This window comes from Mus caroli, unplaced genomic scaffold, assembly GCF_978045245.1.
Source record: "Mus caroli unplaced genomic scaffold, Mus_caroli_1 scaffold_9, whole genome shotgun sequence".
Taxonomy (NCBI): Eukaryota; Metazoa; Chordata; class Mammalia; order Rodentia; family Muridae; genus Mus; species Mus caroli.
In genome coordinates this window covers 17,151,773-17,169,686 of record NW_028227264.1, presented here as the reverse complement: position 1 = coordinate 17,169,686, position 17,914 = coordinate 17,151,773, and the positions used below count along the sequence as shown (strand labels likewise).

At 46.6% G+C, this 17,914-nt stretch overlaps 1 protein-coding gene across 1 annotated transcript in view; it reads right to left on the bottom strand.

Moving 5' to 3' along the window:
• Map3k5 (mitogen-activated protein kinase kinase kinase 5) overlaps nt 1–17,046 on the bottom strand; it is a 208,895-nt gene extending 191,849 nt beyond the window's left edge. The window contains exon 1 of the mRNA XM_021174435.3: nt 16,001–17,046. Within this exon, the coding sequence (XP_021030094.1) occupies nt 16,001–16,481 (481 nt within the window). The 5' untranslated portion in view covers nt 16,482–17,046. The remainder of the gene's footprint in view (nt 1–16,000) is intronic.
• Between the last annotated feature and the right edge of the window lie 868 nt (nt 17,047–17,914).

Sequence of the window (17,914 nt, the reverse complement as noted above, 5' to 3'; positions counted from 1 at the left end):
TTAGTACGAAAACCAGTACATTTAATCTGGTTTGTGTACACTTACTACTCTCCTAACCTTACTCCAAAGGTTCTTCCTACGATAAAGTCTTTGGAAATTTGTATTCCATGCTCTCACAAGGCTGGGCATACTGACCTAGCCCTGTCCTGTAGGCACAGACAACGGCAGGGTGGACCAGTGTACTCTCTGCTGATAGCAGCTTCTTCTGCTTCTGCTAAGACTGTCTTCTTTCTCTGTCCCTTTCACAAATATGCTCGTTCTTTAATTTTATATATTGTTACTTTCTTTACTATTGTTTTGTGTGTGAATGAGAGAGGCATGGGAAGAAAGTCACAGCACAGTGAGTGGGGCAGAGGATAACTTCCATTGTCGGAACTGGACAGGGACCTGCACAGCAGCGGGTGGGTAGCCCAGCTGAGGCGTCTCACAGGTTGAGAAACACACTTTTCCAGATCACTCACTTCTGCTTGTTCACCAGTGGTCGCTCAGACCCCTCTACCTGACATCTAACATTGCTCACTTTCTGGAAATTTCCCTGACCAAAGCTACTTAAAATTCTGTCACCTTCAATTCCAGTTATTTCTTTTAAACATCTTACTTGGGTTGGTAAGATAATGGCTCAACAGGTAAAGGCATTTTGCTGCCAAACACACACAGACACAGAGACAGTCAGACACAGACACAGACACAGACACAGACACACACACACACACACACACACACACACACATATACACAGAGAGAGAGAGACAGACACACAGAGAGACACAAAACTACTAAATAAAACGTAACAAAAATTACATATATGTAAAAAGAAAACTTCACCTATTAGCCCTCTGCTTTGGTTTGACCATGACCGTCTCCACAGAGGTGCCTGTGTTGCTAAGGCTTAGGCCCAGGGTGCTACTGGGCAGTAGAGCCTTTAAGAGGTGGGGAAAGTAGGATGTTCTTAGGTCATTGGCAAGTGCCATGAGGACTGTGGGAAGCAGGGCGTCTCTCACTCACTCTCTGAAGCTGAGGATGTGAACAGTTCAGCTCAGTTTTGAACAGGCCAAAAAGCAGTGGGGCCACTCCATATGGTCTGGAACCCCCCAAATGTGAACCAAGACACAAATGTCCCCTCCCATCTGAAGTCTTAATCCCTGCCCCAAGAATCCTCTACCACCATTTCCTCTTTCAAATCACTTTAAATAATCCTCCAGTGTAATGATTAATTACATTGGGGACTGAACCCAGGGAGGGCATCAGGCATGCACAGCGAGCACTCTCATTGGCTAAGCCATTTCCTTGGCCCCTTGCTTTGCTTTTTGAGACAGGATCTTATGTAGCCCAGGTTGGGTTTGAACTCCTGCTTCCACTTCCCAGTTACTGGAATTACTGACGCGTGTCGCCCTTCTCTGCTAAACAGCTATTTTTATTACCTCACAACCAATCTTTAAGAAAGATGTGGTGCAGAGGGAGAAAAGGCTACTAACCAAAGCATGCAGCTGAAACGTACGTGGCTCTTAGAGATCAAACAGAAAGATACGGAGTTCTGTGGTTATCCTTAACTTAAGTGGAAGTGGATGTTAAGGTCACATTCATAAATAGCTTTGTGATCTGCTGGATTCAGGAGGAATTTCCCCTGTGACCATATGCCAGATAGATAGTGTAGTTCAAAAGCTGGCTAAGAGGCTCTTCTGTGGGTACATGGGAAGTTACAAGTGCTGAAAAGAAAAGTCTCATAAAGTAAAGATGAAGTCATCAAGAGCTTCTCCCTTAGCCCAAGTCTCCAGTTCATTTCCCCATGTTTGCATCAGGTAACTGAAGACTGGACGCACAGGAGGCCTGACAGTCTTAAGTTAGAGCTTAAGCCAAATCTTCTTTTACGTTCTTGGAAAATCTTCTCAAACGCAATGTGGCTTATCCTCTGGCACAGACCTCTCTTTGGACCACACACGCCTAACTGTCTGACAAATAAACCAAGAACAATCCGAAGAGCACGGCGTTTAATAAACAGAAAAGAGGGGATTGCTTCATGTATCTGCCTCGCCAGCTTACTCCAGGGTGCCCAATGGTACTTTTAGGAGAAAACAAAAACATGGTCAGAGGTTAGGCAGTGGTGGTGCATGCCTTTAATGCCAGCACTTGGGAGGCAGAGGCAGGCAGATTTCTGAGTTTGAGGCCAGCCTGGTCTACAGAGTGAGTTCCAGGACAGCCAGGGATACACAGAGAAACCCTGTCTTGAACTCCACCCCCCTTAAAAAAAACTAAAAAGAAAAAGGAAAAAAAAAATATGGTCAGAATAGCCGTACTCTGGGAAAATGGAGGAATGCCAGCATACAACTAACTCAGTACAAGTTTGCCTCAACATTCCCCAGCAGTGTTACAGCACAATGGTAGCTTCTAACTGCAAACAATTTCCTGCCTTCTGGGACCTCTCTGAGATAGTGCAGTGGGGCATGCCTAGGATCCCAACACTTCAAAGGATGAAGCAGGAGGATCCTAAACCAGCCTGAGCCATGCACTCTGAAGATAAGTGGTGAGAAGAGCCAATTCTGGAGTATCAGAGGGCAACCATCAAGAAGGATGTTCACTACTTATTTAACAAGATGAACACTACTTGGTAATGACAAGCTTTACTATGCAGAGCTCTGTAAGACTTGGAAGCTGGGTCGGGGTGGCGGGTGGGTGTGCTCTCTGCTACTCTGTATCTCTCTCAAGCCTTAAGAATATGTGACTTAGCATTGCAGGCCACTAGGAGGAAGGTCGGATCTTCATGTTAATTCTGAATGGATGTAAGATTTTGCTGAAGTAGAGGAGGTCAAGGCTTAACCTTCTAAAAGACGCCATTCGTACCCACAAGCCTCAGGCAATGGCGATTACAAATAATATTCCTTGCAGGTTCCGCAGTAGACCTGAGATGCTCACTGATTCACCTGCTGTGTGCTTGGCTTCTGGCGCCTTTCTGTAAAATTACAGAAGGATTCAGCCTCAACTTCTAAAGGCACCAGGTAAGCCCATCTCTAACAGCGCCACTAAGGAACACTGCTGACTGTTCACATGTCGCCAGCTCTTCAATGCAATTTCCCTTCTTAATTAGTATGTCTTGCATCTAATTTGTCTCTTCAAAAGAATGTTTAAAAAATTAATAAACTAGGCGTGTACTGGTATGCTCATGATCGTGTGAATTTTTGTCCTTTAAAATGTTGGTCTGAGGGACTCGCATGGTGGAGAAGCAAGTAGACTCTCTGTACCTGGAAATTCAAGCCTGAAGACTGGAGTTCAAGCCCAGTTACTCAGGGGAAGGTCGAAGCCGAGGAGCACCTCCACGCAGTTGTCCTTTGACCTCCACGCGTGCACTGTGACACAGGTGTTTCCCAATCTCTCTCCTCCTTCCTCCCCCACCCCACTAATAATAACAATAAATTAAATTCAAATTTTTGATGTGATACAAGCAAGATTAATATTAATGAGACAAACATACTACTCACTTCAGTATATGCTAAGTGGACTGGTAAGTATTAACACGAATTTCCTATAAATTACTGGTAATAAAGTCAAAAGCCTAAGTGTCTACGTGAATATTTCATAATGCTGACAACCCATAATATCAGACTTCAGAGGCAACAGAAAGAAATCTGCTGAATGACATGATAAATACAGAAGGATCTGTCCTAGGGTAACCACACACACACACACACACACACACACATCATATGTTCTGGTTAAATGAATTTTCTACATTGGTAATCTTATAAGACAATGGTTCTCAACTTTCCTAATGCTGTGACTCTTTAATACAGTTCCTCATGCTGTAGTGACCTGCAACCATAAAATTATTTTCGTTGCTACTTCATAACTGTCATTTTGCTACTGTGACGATTCACAATGTAAATACCCGTGTTTTCGAATGCTCGTAGGCCTTCAAAGGGGTCACGACTCACAAGTTGAGAACTGCTGTTATAAGACCAAGAGGGATCTAGAGCTTTGCTAGGAACTTAGGCTAGCATTTCCTTTCTGATTTTATGTCAGATTTACCGATAGCCAACTGTACTTTAAGCACAGAAAATATTGACAGGTTTGCTTGGCAAGAAGAGGTAAGCCAACTGACTGCCATAGCTCACGGGTAAGCACATCACTGGACCATGCCAAGTGACTTGTACCCCAGCCCTGCTCTACCCACACCTGCCCACATTAGAAAATGCAGGATTTGTAAGCCGAGCTTCGTGCTCAGGAAAATAGGCCTTGTTCTTACTCTGTTGTAGCTAAACAGTAGACACTAAGTATACCCCAGAAATTAGAGATTCTCTTAGAAAGATAAAATTCTATTGTCCAGAACTGAAGACCGACATTTTCACTGCATCAACCAAAACTAGTTTCTCAAGACAAATTCTTCCAAACCTTAGCTTTGTGATAGTGAGATCAACATATGTTTACCCTATACATGTGACCCCCAACAATTACAAATGTTACCAGTGAATATACCCATAAAGTTATTCCCCCCCACACACACACACTCTGCCAGAACTGTGTAAGCTATTGCCATCCCTCTTGGTTTTCCTCCAGAATTCTATTGCTGAACACACCATAACTTGAGTCATAAAACAGCAAAACCATGCTGGTAAGGCCCTGGAAGTTTCACTCTGCTGGCTCCTAGGGCTGGAAGGTGCGATGCAAGCTCTCAGAGTGATAGATCACCCAGCACAATGTTGTGAAGAGCCTTCAGAGAAGGGCATACTTCTAACTCGCTAAAGAAAAAACTTTTATATGTTTATATATAAAACTTTTATACATTTATATGTGCTGTGTGTTTGGTTGAACATGTGACAGGGCCCATGTGTGAAGGTCAGAGGTCAATCCTGGAGAGTTAGTTCTCTCCTTTCCCCTTTCTACAGGTTCCAAGGATTAAACTCTGATTAATCAAGGATGAGGTCTGTGCAGCAAGTGCTTGACCCGCTAAGCCATCCCACCCGCCCTCTGCCTCATTTTTTATGCATAAATCATAACACAGCTGTGGTTCAGCCTTAACAAAGCCTCCAATCCATATTTACCTTTTATTATGTAAAAGGGATTTTGTTTGTTTACTATTCTCATTCTGGCCCGCCGTTCAGTAACTTGGCATTCAACTTATGCTCTCTGCCTCCCAGAGCTTTTTAAAACTTGGGCAAGATCACAGGTGTGGCGCTCCAGGCACGGCACCTAGCATGCGACAATCACGTTAGGGTACGGCTTGCCTGAAACTGTAAGGCCAAAGTCGCGTCTTTGGCTTGTAGAACTTTACAGCAGTGGAAGGCCCTCTGAAACAGGTTTACTTTCAATCCCCAAATTAAGTCTCCTTGAAGCTGTGTAGAATAACAAGGCCATTTGCTGAGGTTTAATCTTTTGATATGTATTATGGTGATAAATACTTGCCCCCAAGGCCTGGTTGCTCTCAGGAATGAGAGATTCCACACAGTACAATGTCACCTTGCTCCTTATTTTAAAACTATTGGTTAAATAAAGATGCTGAAAGCCAACATCTGGGCAGGAGAGACATAGGTTTGGGGTTCCTGGGCTTGGGGTCTGAGGAGACCATGAGGAGAGGAGAGGAAGATGCCATGAGGTAAAAAATCTTAAAATAATGGCCATGGGGGATGGCTAACTGGAGTTAAGGGCATTCCAGACAAAACATGGCAAATCATACAGTGGGGTTACTGGCAGGGATATAGACATAATAACATAGAGGATAGATATCTGCCCAGCTCTAGTGCTGATAAAGGCATATTATAAATTAAAGGTCGGGAACTGAATACATCACAGGAGGGGTAGAACCCCTTAATTCAGATTAGATATACTCTGTAACAGCCATTGGTGAACAGCTGTGGTCTCCCAGCATAGTAATGAAGCTGTTTTCTCAGCTCTACAGGCACTATCCTGACCCACACTTGGTGGGTGTCTGGCCACAGAGCCCTTACCTCTTACTATGTCATTAAAACCCTGGGGACTGAGATCTTGCTATTCAAATGGTACCATGATTCCAACCATGAAGACCTGGAGCCTATTCCACAGCACAGTGTTCTAGAGCCTTTTCAGGGCAGGAACAGCTTCAGCCAGCAGGGTCAGCAGACAGAAGGAAGCAACAGTTGCTTTAAGTCAGTTGGAGCTCCTGCAAGACAGGCTTAGGGATGCAGAGACTGACGAACCATCAGTCCAGGCAACTGTTAAAGACATGCTGTGGGCAAGAGCAAGTAGTGGATCCTTTCACTGGAGGGCTGGGCCTTGTGGTATATCATCTGGGAGTTAATTATCCAGTTTGAAAGGCGAATGTTCCTTATATTGTCCATCTGTTGATTTGGTTATTAGGCAATGTCAATGTGTAATGTGCACACCTGACAGAAATGCAAATGTTTCCTCTCTATAGAGATACATATGAATATCTTTGGTATAGATTGATTTCTATCTTATAGAAAAAAGACTCCAATATTTATACCTACAGACCTGTCTTACACAGGAGTAGCCAGTATTTCATCTATTGCCAAATTCATTTCTACTTTTCTGGTTATATGTGTAGCAATATCTCCTATAATTTCTCATTGATCATTTATGTACATATTATATTTGGTTTTCCTATTAAATAGTATGTTAGTTGGTCAGGAGTGGTGACTCTAGAGACTGAGACGTGAAGACTACAGAAAGACAGAAAGACAAGAAGGACCCAGCCAGTGGAGCCATCAGCAAACCCAGGTACCAAGGAGAGACTTTAGAAAGAAAGAAAGAAAGAAAGAAAGAAAGAAAGAAAGAAAGAAAGAAAAGAGAAGAGAAGAGAAGAGAAGAGAAGAGAAGAGAAGAGAAGAGAAGAGAAGAGAAGAAGAGAAAAGAAGAGAAGAGAAAGAGAGAAAGAAAGGAGACTTATCTGTGGCCTCTACACCCAGGTGAGTGCACACATGCACACATACACACATTCTTAAACGAGTTAACTAAATACTTCACATATTTGTGTAGGTTTGTGGCTTTACAAATTTGGAAGTATTAGTTTACAATAGAACAAAGGAGCACTTTCCAGGAAGAAAGGGTTTTCCCAGGAAGGGAAACCGACAAAGGAGAAAGGAGATTTTAGTCTTCTCCAGAATGGCTCCAAGAGAAATGGCCCAACTCTATCCAGATGTTTAACAGCTGTGGTCTTTAGGCAGAGGCTGCATGCCTGTCTGAATGTCTGCTGCACCTTTCCAATGCTCTTTTTATTACTGAGATGGTCTGAGTTACGTTTTAAGATTATTTGTTTATTTTGGAGGTACTGGGGACCAATCCTAGGGCCATGGCAGATGGAGGCTCTACTATTGAAGCAGATGACCAGCCCCAAGGTTGTTTCTTGCTGTTACTGTTGTTTCTAGTTAGTTGGGTAGAGGGGAATGTGGAATACAGGGAATTCTTGGCTTCTTCCACACCAGTTGTTCCCATGGAAACAGACACATAAACCTTTTTATTCCCAAAGACGTATGCCTTCTATTTCAAAGCTCTTCATGTATCTACTGTCTCAGGCAAGTACTCAGCCTATCAGAACTGAACTACTAGGCATGTGCTATCTATCACATTAGGGGTAGGCAAATCAGACTCAGAAAAGTGGGAACAGGCTGTGGTCCTTGCCTGCCTCTGTGCATCTTTCCACAAAAAGGCCTCTTCAGTCGTTCTATCATAACCTGTGATCCATTTGACTCCTTGACTCAGAATCTGAGTCAAGACTTCCCTGGAACAAAGCATGAGTCCAAGCAACTGGCAATCAGCCTTCGTTTCCTTTGATGGTGTTGATAGAAAAATGTCACCTGGTGTCAGTAAGAAGTCACTGAAATGTGTTACCAAGAAGAGACCAGAGGGAAGTGTCACTGCCACGACCCACCCTCACAGTGGCTTCCATCATGGACTAAGATGTCAGACCTGTGTTTTAAATGTTGGTCACCTCAGAGGACACCTGCAGTACTTTGGCATGCTGTACATAGACCAACTGTGACAGTGGGGAAACAACCTGGGTGATTTAAAAGTTGGAAAGATTTGATTCCTATTTGGCAGCTTGATTAATACTAATGTAGTAAATCTCCAACTTGGATTCTGAGCTGGCCATGTGACACCATCTGTGTACCAGTGTGACCAAGACACACAGAAATGCCAAGGTGGGGGTGGGGGTGTGTGAAAGCAGCAGCCATGAGAAACAAGAATGGTTCTGCTGGGCCTGGCTCTGCTGGGCCTGACTCTCTAGGCTCTGGCTCTCTGGGGTCCTGGATCTCCTGGTCCTGGCTCTTCTAGCTCTAAACTATACTTTTCACAATAAACAAGTTAGAAAGCTTGAATATGACACCAAGAGGCATTTGAGCTGGGTATAGTGATGCATACTGATAATTCCAACACTGAGCTGAGACAGGAGGATTGCCAGGGTGAGAAGGGTTACAAAGGGAGAGCCTTCTCAAACAGCAAAGCTGTGTTTTTAACTGCGCACACGTCAGTGTGCATGTGTGCATGTTGGGGAAGGTGCACATGTGGCTATACATGTGGAGGGCCAAGGTTAAGGGCTATCTGTTTTCTATCACTATCTTTCAGTTCTGAAATAGGGTCTCTCACTAAACCTAAAAGTTTACTGGCTTGGATAGACTGGCTGGCCAATGAGTTGCAGGGATCTATTTTCTCCCACAAAGTCACCCTCTGGCACTGGAGTTACAGGAGTCAGCTACCACACCTGGCTCTAACCTCCCCTCCCCCACCCTCCCTTTCCCTTCCCTTCTCTTTCCGTTCCCTCCCTTCCCCCCTCCTTCCTTCTTGCCTTCCTTTCCGTGATGTGGGTTCTCAATCTCTGGCCCCAGCCAGGCCCTTGTGCTTGCACATTAGACACGTTACGCAAACTGAGTCATCTCCCAGGCTCCAGTGTAATCGAGATTCTTAAATGAGGAAGAGTTTTCTGGCTTGGGAAATCCTTGGTTTCATATAGTTTGTGGTCAGTGAGCCGATGGACAGGCATTCCCTGATACTTACTAGGGTGGCTCTCCCGAGTGTCTGCTGAGCAAGAAGTTGACAGGTATGAAGGAGGCTAAGGGTGCTGGAAAGTACTGAGTGGTTACGGACATTTTCAGACTCGCTGTGTAAAGGGGCCCAACTGTCTGAATGAATGGCTCATGTACCCAGGGCAATAGCTTTCCTTATTATTGACTCCCCACTGTAAGAGAAGACATTTGCTTGGAAGGGCTACGTCCTGACACCCTGAGTCTCAGGGGCCTGCCCTGCTATGTAGGAGGCGGTCTTTATATTCTCACTCTCAATTACCTCTTGTCTCCCCTAACACAACCACCACAATGTAGCTTGGGCTCTGTCTCTTAGCTTTTATGCTTTTTCTTTAAGTCAATATAAAAAATGAACGGGGAGAGGAAGAAGAGACTGGAGGGGAAGGAGGAAAGTCTTAGAATCCCTGGCCAAGAAAGAAGTCACCTGTAGTTCTGCTGTTTTGGACCAGTGTTTGAAGAGACAGGCTAGATGAAGCACTAAGACTGCACAGAGCTCTGTGGAAAGACTTGCACATTCCTTTATGCTTGTCAATATCCCACTGCACCACAAAGAAACTATGAACCAACTGAGCCCAAACAAGAACTAAACAGGGTTCAAACCAGGCCTCTGGAACAGGAAGCAGGGCCTAGTCCCTGTGGCTACCACAGAGGAACTGACCTGTGTCGGCAAACTCCCAGGAAACTGTCACCAGCCAAGACCTCTGGTGAGGAAAGACAGTGCTGTGCTTCACACATGGGTCTCACCTAGAGAGGGAACCAGCCCCGGCTATCAGATGACAATGTCTCAAGCAGGCCAAGCCAGCCACGGTTAGGAAAGGAACCACAATCATAGGAACAGGAAGCAAGGCCAGTCGTGACGATCTGGGCTTGGCTATTTTGGGTAAGAAATGGGAGCTCTGAAAAGGAAATCTATTTTTTTATACTGAGAACTTTTCTTTTTAGATTCCTCTCCCCCACACTACTTTTTTTTTTTCTTTTTTCTTTTTTTTTTCCCCTTGCAGGGTTTCTATTAAATTTTGTTTAGGAAAATCGTACTTCATCTCGGCTAGCCAGTTAGCCAAGAAAGCAGGAGGGAGCACTGTGCTCTGTGTTTCAATGGGGCAGCAACAGCTGACCCAAGGTAAGTCAGTGCATGAAGAAAGCACACGTGGGTGAACACTGGGGCTAGTCTCTTTTTAAAGTCTAACTAGACAGAAGTGGGTAAGCCAGTTGCTGGGTTGCAGTGAACGTACAAGGTTCTTCTTTTGAAAGTTGTACTGAGGTGTATCTCTCTTGAAAAGTAAAGTGACTGAAAAGCACAGAGGCCACAGACAGCTCAGGCCAGAAGTTGAGAATGCTAACTGCTACACTGATCAGCAAAACAAAGCTTTCACTCAGCCATGGTATTATGGGAAAATGAATAATACTGACTTTTTCTATATAGTTACTATATGCAAAGACCTACCCTTTATTCTCTTTTATTTCCTCCACTCCCCCGCCCCTTCTGTCTTGGGCATGCTCTTATATATATAGTGCAGGCTGATTCCAAAATGGTCATATAACCGAGCATGACCTTGAACTCCTATTCCCCCTGCCTCCACCTCTGTGTTAAGACACGGCTTGGACACACTTAAAGAGTTTTCTTCTTGTTGTCCTCCTCTTGTGTGGTTGCTGGTGCTGCTGACTGCAGTGCTGGACACTGAACTCGGGTCCTTCCAAATGCTAGGCCTGTGTTCTGGCTTTGAGTTATGCGTCCCAGTCTCTACCTAAACTGTGTTGGTGTTTACCTGTGCTTATACATGTAGAGCACAGAGGTCCACATCAGGAGCCTTCCTTTATGGGGTCCCTCACTGACGCTGAGCAAGCCATTTTAGCAAGACCGGGTAGCCAGGGAGCACCTGCAACACTCCGGTCTCCAACACTAGGATAACAGATTCCCTTTCCATTCTCAGCTCCCACGTGGACTCTGAGGATCTGAACTCAGGTCCTTGTGTTTCTGAAGCATGAACTTTACCCAGTGAGCCACTCTGCCCATTCCTTACAACTTGATCTTTTAGTATAAAAACATCTTTCCTTTTTAAGAACATTGTATTGTTTCTCTTTCTTTCTCTATGCTGTAATACCCTCAGTTAGAGAAATAAAGTGTTAGCAAATACATTTCCATTTCATGTCTCTTGAGTTTTTTTTGTTTTGTTTTGTTTTAAAAACTGGTTCGTGGGAACAACCTGCTCGTTAGGAATACACACTTCATCGCTTCATTCTCTCCCTGAAAGCAAATGACCTCCTTACAAAATCTGGGCTGGACTGGAAAACAGAAGTGCAGAAGTCAGCAGTGAGACTTTCAAGAACTCAGTGGAGGGTAGACAGGTAAAGGGTCATGTTTCATTTTACCAAACAAAACTGGAAGTCCTAAGAAGGGATGGGGGGGTGGGAGGGTGGAGGCAAACGAGGCAAAGCCGTGGTAGGTCAGATGCCACCCTGGCACAGCAGCATACAGGGCACTCTCAGCACGAACTCTACTCCACAGACGGCACAATGCGGATGAAAACTTCAACTAGCACACGCTTCCTTCCGGCTGCCCGCTATTGCTGTGGCATGAAAGACCGAGTAAAAGATTGCAATCTGTAGTGAGTCAGCCTAAGAGGAAGGCCCCAGAGATGCAATAATGGCTCAGGGCAGGGAAAGGGGAAGTGGGTAGTCCATCTAATCCAGAGCCCACCAAGAGGAGGTGGCTTTGAGCCGAGCAAGGTCACTAAGCCTTACATCAGCAGGGAGTTGACAGCAATGAGTAGGCTAAAGGAGAAAGCTGGAAGAAATGAAAGTATTTTGATTTCTTGCTGGCTTCTCCTCTTTCTTTCCTTGCACCCTCTCTTGGCCCCTACAGCTAATCCAAGTTGATGCTCCTCCTACCAATGCCCAAGATGCAACCAAAATCTGCATTAGAGCAAAAGTCACTGATGTGCACTGAAAAGTGTATCCAACCCCCAGTAAGAGATCAGCAGCATTTCCTGTATGCTTACAGGAGTGAATGGGTTCTGCACACGTGGGCTATCAAGGCTTCCTAGAGGCGACCTCCAGGATCTGCTACCTGGAACAGCTGGTTCTGTGGGAAGGTGTGAAGTTAATCTTAAATCACACATTAACCTAAGTGAATACACAGAATTATAGTCCGGCGTTTTCATATGCAAAGTACAGAGATAATGAAGGTCATTCCAGCAATGCATCACAAAGCTAGGGCCTATTAAGTATTTGTAAGAGCTGGAAATGTTCGCTTGTCAATCCCCTGTGCTACATAAATGGATGACTGTAAACCCAGGACTCAGGAGGTAGAGGCCAGAGGACTGGACCTTCAAGGATCCTCCACTGCACAGTAACTTCAAACTCTGAACATTTACAGTCTGTCCACAAAGGCAACACCTTGTATTACTGACACCTGTGGCCTTTACAGAATTTTACTGCCTACCATACAAGGAGCTTGGAGCAGGTGTGTGGTTTGGCTTGCTATCTGCCACCTCTGAGCGACACTCTCTTATATGTAAAGCCATAACTACCTTTAGGACACATAAATGTTTTTCATAGCAGCATTAATTAAGCATGAGTCAGCTTTACTTGACAGAATAGAATGGCAGACATAGTCAAGAAACAAGCCAGAATAAATAATAATAAAATCCATAATTCAGTGAACACTTTAACTCTGATGTATTCTTCAAAAAACATCAGTACAAAAAAATAGGGGAAGTTCTAACAATACCAGCACTCTTTTTTTCTGTTATTCGTTCTAAACTGGACTACTTGGGCTCTGTCCTTTTCCAAATGCAGTCGTTCAGGCTCTGATCTGCAGCTCGGTGACAAAGCTCCTTTCTGGTATGCACAAGGCCTCCAGGTGGGATTCCTGGCACCGGAGAAGAAATAACAGCTAAGCAAGACCCAGGTTGGGCTGCTCTTGCTTATTCTCTTATCTGGCTTCTTCTATTTCCTTTAAAAAGCTACCCTAAGTGCTGGAAAGCTCGGGCTTCTGGGCGACCGACCATCACAGGCTTTATAACAGTCAAGTCAAAGGTTCCCACCCCCGACCCCCCAATTCTGATCTCCTCAGGACCAAGGACAGGCAGGCCATAAAGGAGCAGTTATGAATCTCTATGAAGTATGAGTCACTTGCAGTCATAATACTGAGATTTTAAAGAACAGATCTCTCCAACCATCTACTCCTCTAAAAGTCTGTCTTAATTGATTCACTCAGTATTACAGAAGAGACTGGACTGGAATCCAGACCCCAAAGCCCTTGTTACGATATTCATGCTTTCGAGATTTCACAAATCCATATAGGATTCAGGGGAATCTCCGACATGCAATTCAGTTCTCTCTCCACTCCTACCCTGGTGAACTTTCCAGATAAAGAAACTCTACTGCAAGGCACAGAAGGCCTTTCTCGTGAGCATATAGCCCAGTTCATAACTGGACACCCGGTTTCTCCAGGAGGAGTCATGCCCTTCCAAGTGCCCAGCAAGGACTCAATCTCCAGATGAGGTAGGGCAGAAGAGGCCGGCATGTTCCAGGGCCCCGCAGTTAATATGCTTAGCCAGCCTGCAAGCTACCAACATCTATTAGTACAGTTTGCGTATCCACAGTTATACTCTCTTGCTTGCTTGATTTGGTTTTTGTTTCTGAAAAAGAGAGTCTTATTGTATGGCTCAGTGTGGCCTTTGACTCACTGAGGAGTCCAGACTGACCTTCAACTATCAACGGTACAATCATCTCTTTAAAGACTGTTTACAGCAGTTCTCACAGCTGAGTTGGAAACCTGTGTCAAAAACCTGAAAAACGTCAAGAGTCTAGAATACTTAACTATCTGGCCTCTGACAGAATGTAAAACAGTTGGCCAGCTTTTGAGCAACAGTTGACCAGCCATTGGTGGGAGGAGAGCAATTACTCTCTTAGAAATCAGGGGAAACCCCAAACTGGCCTACTCCCAAGCCCAATGTCTTCAGTTTAGAAAAACCAAGGGTTAGAGTGAACTGGCAACATCTTCGTTCCATCACAGCTTCACGCTGAGTAAGGTATCTTCTAGCTGGGCAGTGATTAGACTCAGGCCTTACTACATTGAAAGAACCAGTGGGTTGGGAGGGTGGCCACTAACAGGGGAGTCCCCAGAGCACATCCTCTCCACTGTCCCTACTGTACCTACAGGTCTCTGAAGATCCTGGCCAGCTCTTGAGCTCAGGATCTGAAAACTGAGTACTTCCCTTGATTCTAATAGCAAATGTGCTCTGCACAAAAGCAACCAGAGCCCCCACCCCCACCCCCCACTCCCATAAACTTTTAATGCCAGCACTGTGCAACGGCAAGCCACTGACTATGAGTCCCAGGGCCAGTCTCTCCTAATAAGTCAATAGTACTCTCGTCCTAGGCCTGGTCATAGGACTGAGTGAGACAGAGTTCACATGCCTGTTCTCCTCTTCCCTCTCCCCTTTTGCAGAGATGGTATTTGGAGACTAACAGAGGACAGCTTTGTTAGGAAACTTTCCTTCATATTAGCTGAGGGTTTAAGACATTTTTTTCTGGACTCCTAGGAAAAATAAGCCTACTCTATCATCGCAATAAAAATAAGCTCAAGTTCTTATTTGGCTTTTTTCCTCTCATATCATTTGGTTCTTTGAAGCGTCTTCCAAATTATAATCCAAAAATAAGAGTGCTATAATTTTTTAGAAAAGTTATGTTTATGTAATTTTTATAGCTAGCCACCCCAAGAACCAAGCTATAATATATTATATTCATGTTCAGTTATGAAGACACAGACTGTTTAAAAAATACCCAAACCAGAAAGTCTCAGTTTATTTAGTCTGGCTTCCTTAACATGAAGTTCTTCTTGTTCTTAAAATATTCAGCTTTGGCTGAATTCCAAAGCAGACATAAGCCTCCTTCAGGTGTTTTAAAGAGGCTGTAAGAGAATTAGATTGCAGTACAAAACCTTGTGATCGCAAATGGGAGAAGCTCACTGTGTTTGAAGACAAAAACCAGGTTCCCCACCACCACGATTATAAAAATTAGCAAGTCTATTTACTTGATCCCATTGGATTTCAGTAGCACACAACCATTCCTAACATTTGCTGACAGACGGCTGGCTAATTGCTTTAGTCATTAGAACTCTCTTAACAGTTTTTGAAATCTGAAATGGACTAAAAGGGAGACATTCCTCCTCCGGTGGATTACATTAACAATCACTTTAATAGTCAACCGAATCTGTCATTAAAATTGCATGGGAACTCTTTAAACCATGCCAAATTATAAACTCTTCCACTCACCGCAGTATCTCAGGTATTTAAAAAAAAAAAAACAAACAACAAAAACCCAAAACAAAACAAACAAAAAAAACCCCTGGTTCTTTGGGCAAGATTCTAACAAAGATCACACACATTTGGTGTATTTCACGGTGCTTTTACTCTAACATATAGTTATTTGACCGTTCAAAGTAGTAAGAGAATGGGAAATTGAAGCCACCAAAACTCGAAGGTGAAATGAGTGGGGGGAAGGTCAGACCGCACTTTGAAAACTCAAACGAAACCCTGCACGCAGCTGGCTGCTTAGCATAAGGGCATTTCTGTACTCCCAAGACTGCACAGGGAACAGAACATCACTTCAGTGGGCCACAGGTGTGTGTTTGCAAAAGCAAAACCTACCCATCCCCTAACTGAAGAGAAGTGATTGAAGCAATTATTCGCAGTGGTGGGAGGAAGTGTTTTTCCGAGCCTTGTACTTGGACCCAGGGTCTTCGCTGCCGGATAATGAATAAATCAGCGGAGGATCTCCCGCACAAATACAGTCTCTGGCACCAGCACACCCTCGACTAGGAGCAACCGGCCTGAATAGTCCTGCAACCACGCCGCTCTCAAGGTGAGGCGTGATGTAAATAGGAAGCTTGCTTCCCGCCCACGAAAAAACAAAACAAAACAAAAAATACTCCCCAACCAAGACAGCCAGGAGAAACCGGCTGGGCAAAGCAAGGAGCTGCCACTCACCTGCGTTGTAAAAACGGTCCAGCACGGCGGTTTCCCCGAAGTCCAGTTTCCCGAAATGCAGGGTCTCCAGGGTGGCGCCCACCGCCTCGCACGCCTCCCGCAGGCTCTGCAGGGCCTCGCTCTCGGCCACCACCAGCTGCCCCTGGCTCGCCTCATTGATCACATACGCCACGGTGGTACGCCGGCCGCCCCCGCTGCCAGAGTTGCCCCGGCCTCGGGTGGCGCTGCTCCCGGGGGCGGTGGTAGGGCAGCTGGTGCCAGGAGCCGCTGCGCTCTCCACGTTCCAGAAACTGCCCGGCGGTGGTGGCGGCGGCGGCGGCGGCACAAGCAAGGGCTGCAGGCTCGGCTCGCCCTCCGCCGCCGCCGCCGTCGCCGCTCCTCCTCCCCTCCGGCAGCTGCCGCCCTCCGGGATGGTGCAAAAGCCCACGGACGCAAAGGGCGGCACGGAGAAAGTGATGCCCTCGCCGGCTTCGGTGCCCATCTCTGCCTGCCGGGCTGCCACGGCGGCGACCCCGGAGTCCCCAGCCCAGACGCACCGTCTGGCTAGCCACAGCTCCGGGCTGCTCCGCGCGCGCCGGGCTAGGCAGCTGCCATCGCGCGCCGCGCCTTCACCGCCCCGCCGCCGCCTCCGCTCGGGCGCCCTGTCCCCCGGGGCCACGCCGCTGCCCGGCGGCGGCTCGCCCCTCCTCGGCGCCTCCGTGGCCACGCCGCTCGCCCGCTGCAGGGTGGAGAGTCCACGGGGTGGGGACGCCGGCCGCGGCGAGCGGGAAGGGACAGAGCTTCCTCCTCTTGGCGGGCGGACGAGTCGGCGGCCAACCTGCGCAGCCCGGCTCAAGGGCGCCGCGCTCGGGGAGCCGCGAGCTGTCGCTTGCCGAGCGCGGGCCGGGCGAGGGCGCCCTCTGGGTGCCGCGCTACCTGGAGAACACCTTACGCGCGGTGGGCGGGCTACCCCGAGCCGCGTCCCGGAACCTCCGTGGCCGCTCCCGAAAGGATCCGCCTCTCTGCTCCGCAACAGCTCCCTTGCACCGACTCCGTCTCCTCCTCCTCCTCCTCCTTCCTTCCTTCCCTTCCTCTTTCACCGGTTCGCCGCGCCCTCCGAGTCCCAGCGACCGTCTCGCAGCCGCCTGTCCTCTCGGCTACCCGCCTGTGGCCGCCCACTCGTTTCAGCACCGAGAGCCAGGGCCCGCCCCTGAGGAGGGCGCTGCTGGGAAGCTGCAGCCTGGACCGAACCCACTGCTCCCGGACCTCAGAGAACCGGGAAAGTGGGCTGAAACCCTGTTCGCGCTTCGCTGCGGGACGGCGCAAAAGAAGCGTCTCTAACCCGCACTGTCTGGGTCAGCCCGCCAGGCGTTTGCAGCGCTGGGCGCAGCCACCGCGCCTCGCTCGCTCTGGTCCGCTCGTGGGCAGCGCGTGGAGCTGGATGCACCGTGGCAACACGCGTGCCGAGAGGCGGGAGGATCCAACAAGCGCCCTACAGCCCAGGCCTCAAATGGAAAGTGGTTTATAAGTGACAGGGGCGCTAAATTTAGAAGTGGTCGGCTAAATTTATCGTGGCAGCCGCTGGTACTTTTCATTGTAAAATTTCCAGTTGCTTACGCTGTTATCATTAATGAGTAATTGATTGGCTCCATTGCTGGATGATTTAATATTCTCATATATCATCTTAAAGTCACCCCTCCCTCAAAATGCCAGATACCTAAGATAGAAAATGCACGGGAAAAATTATCATTGAGAGTTGAAAGAGAGAAGTTAACTTATTTCATTTTTAAAAACTGAGCCAGACACAAATGAAATGGGTTGATTGCTTTAGTGTAATCAAAAAGCTCCGGCTTATTTTGGGAAGCAAAACCAGATGTGTAAATTCCCAGAGAACTCTTCCAGAATGCTGTAGGTCATGTCAGGAAAGCCAAGGCA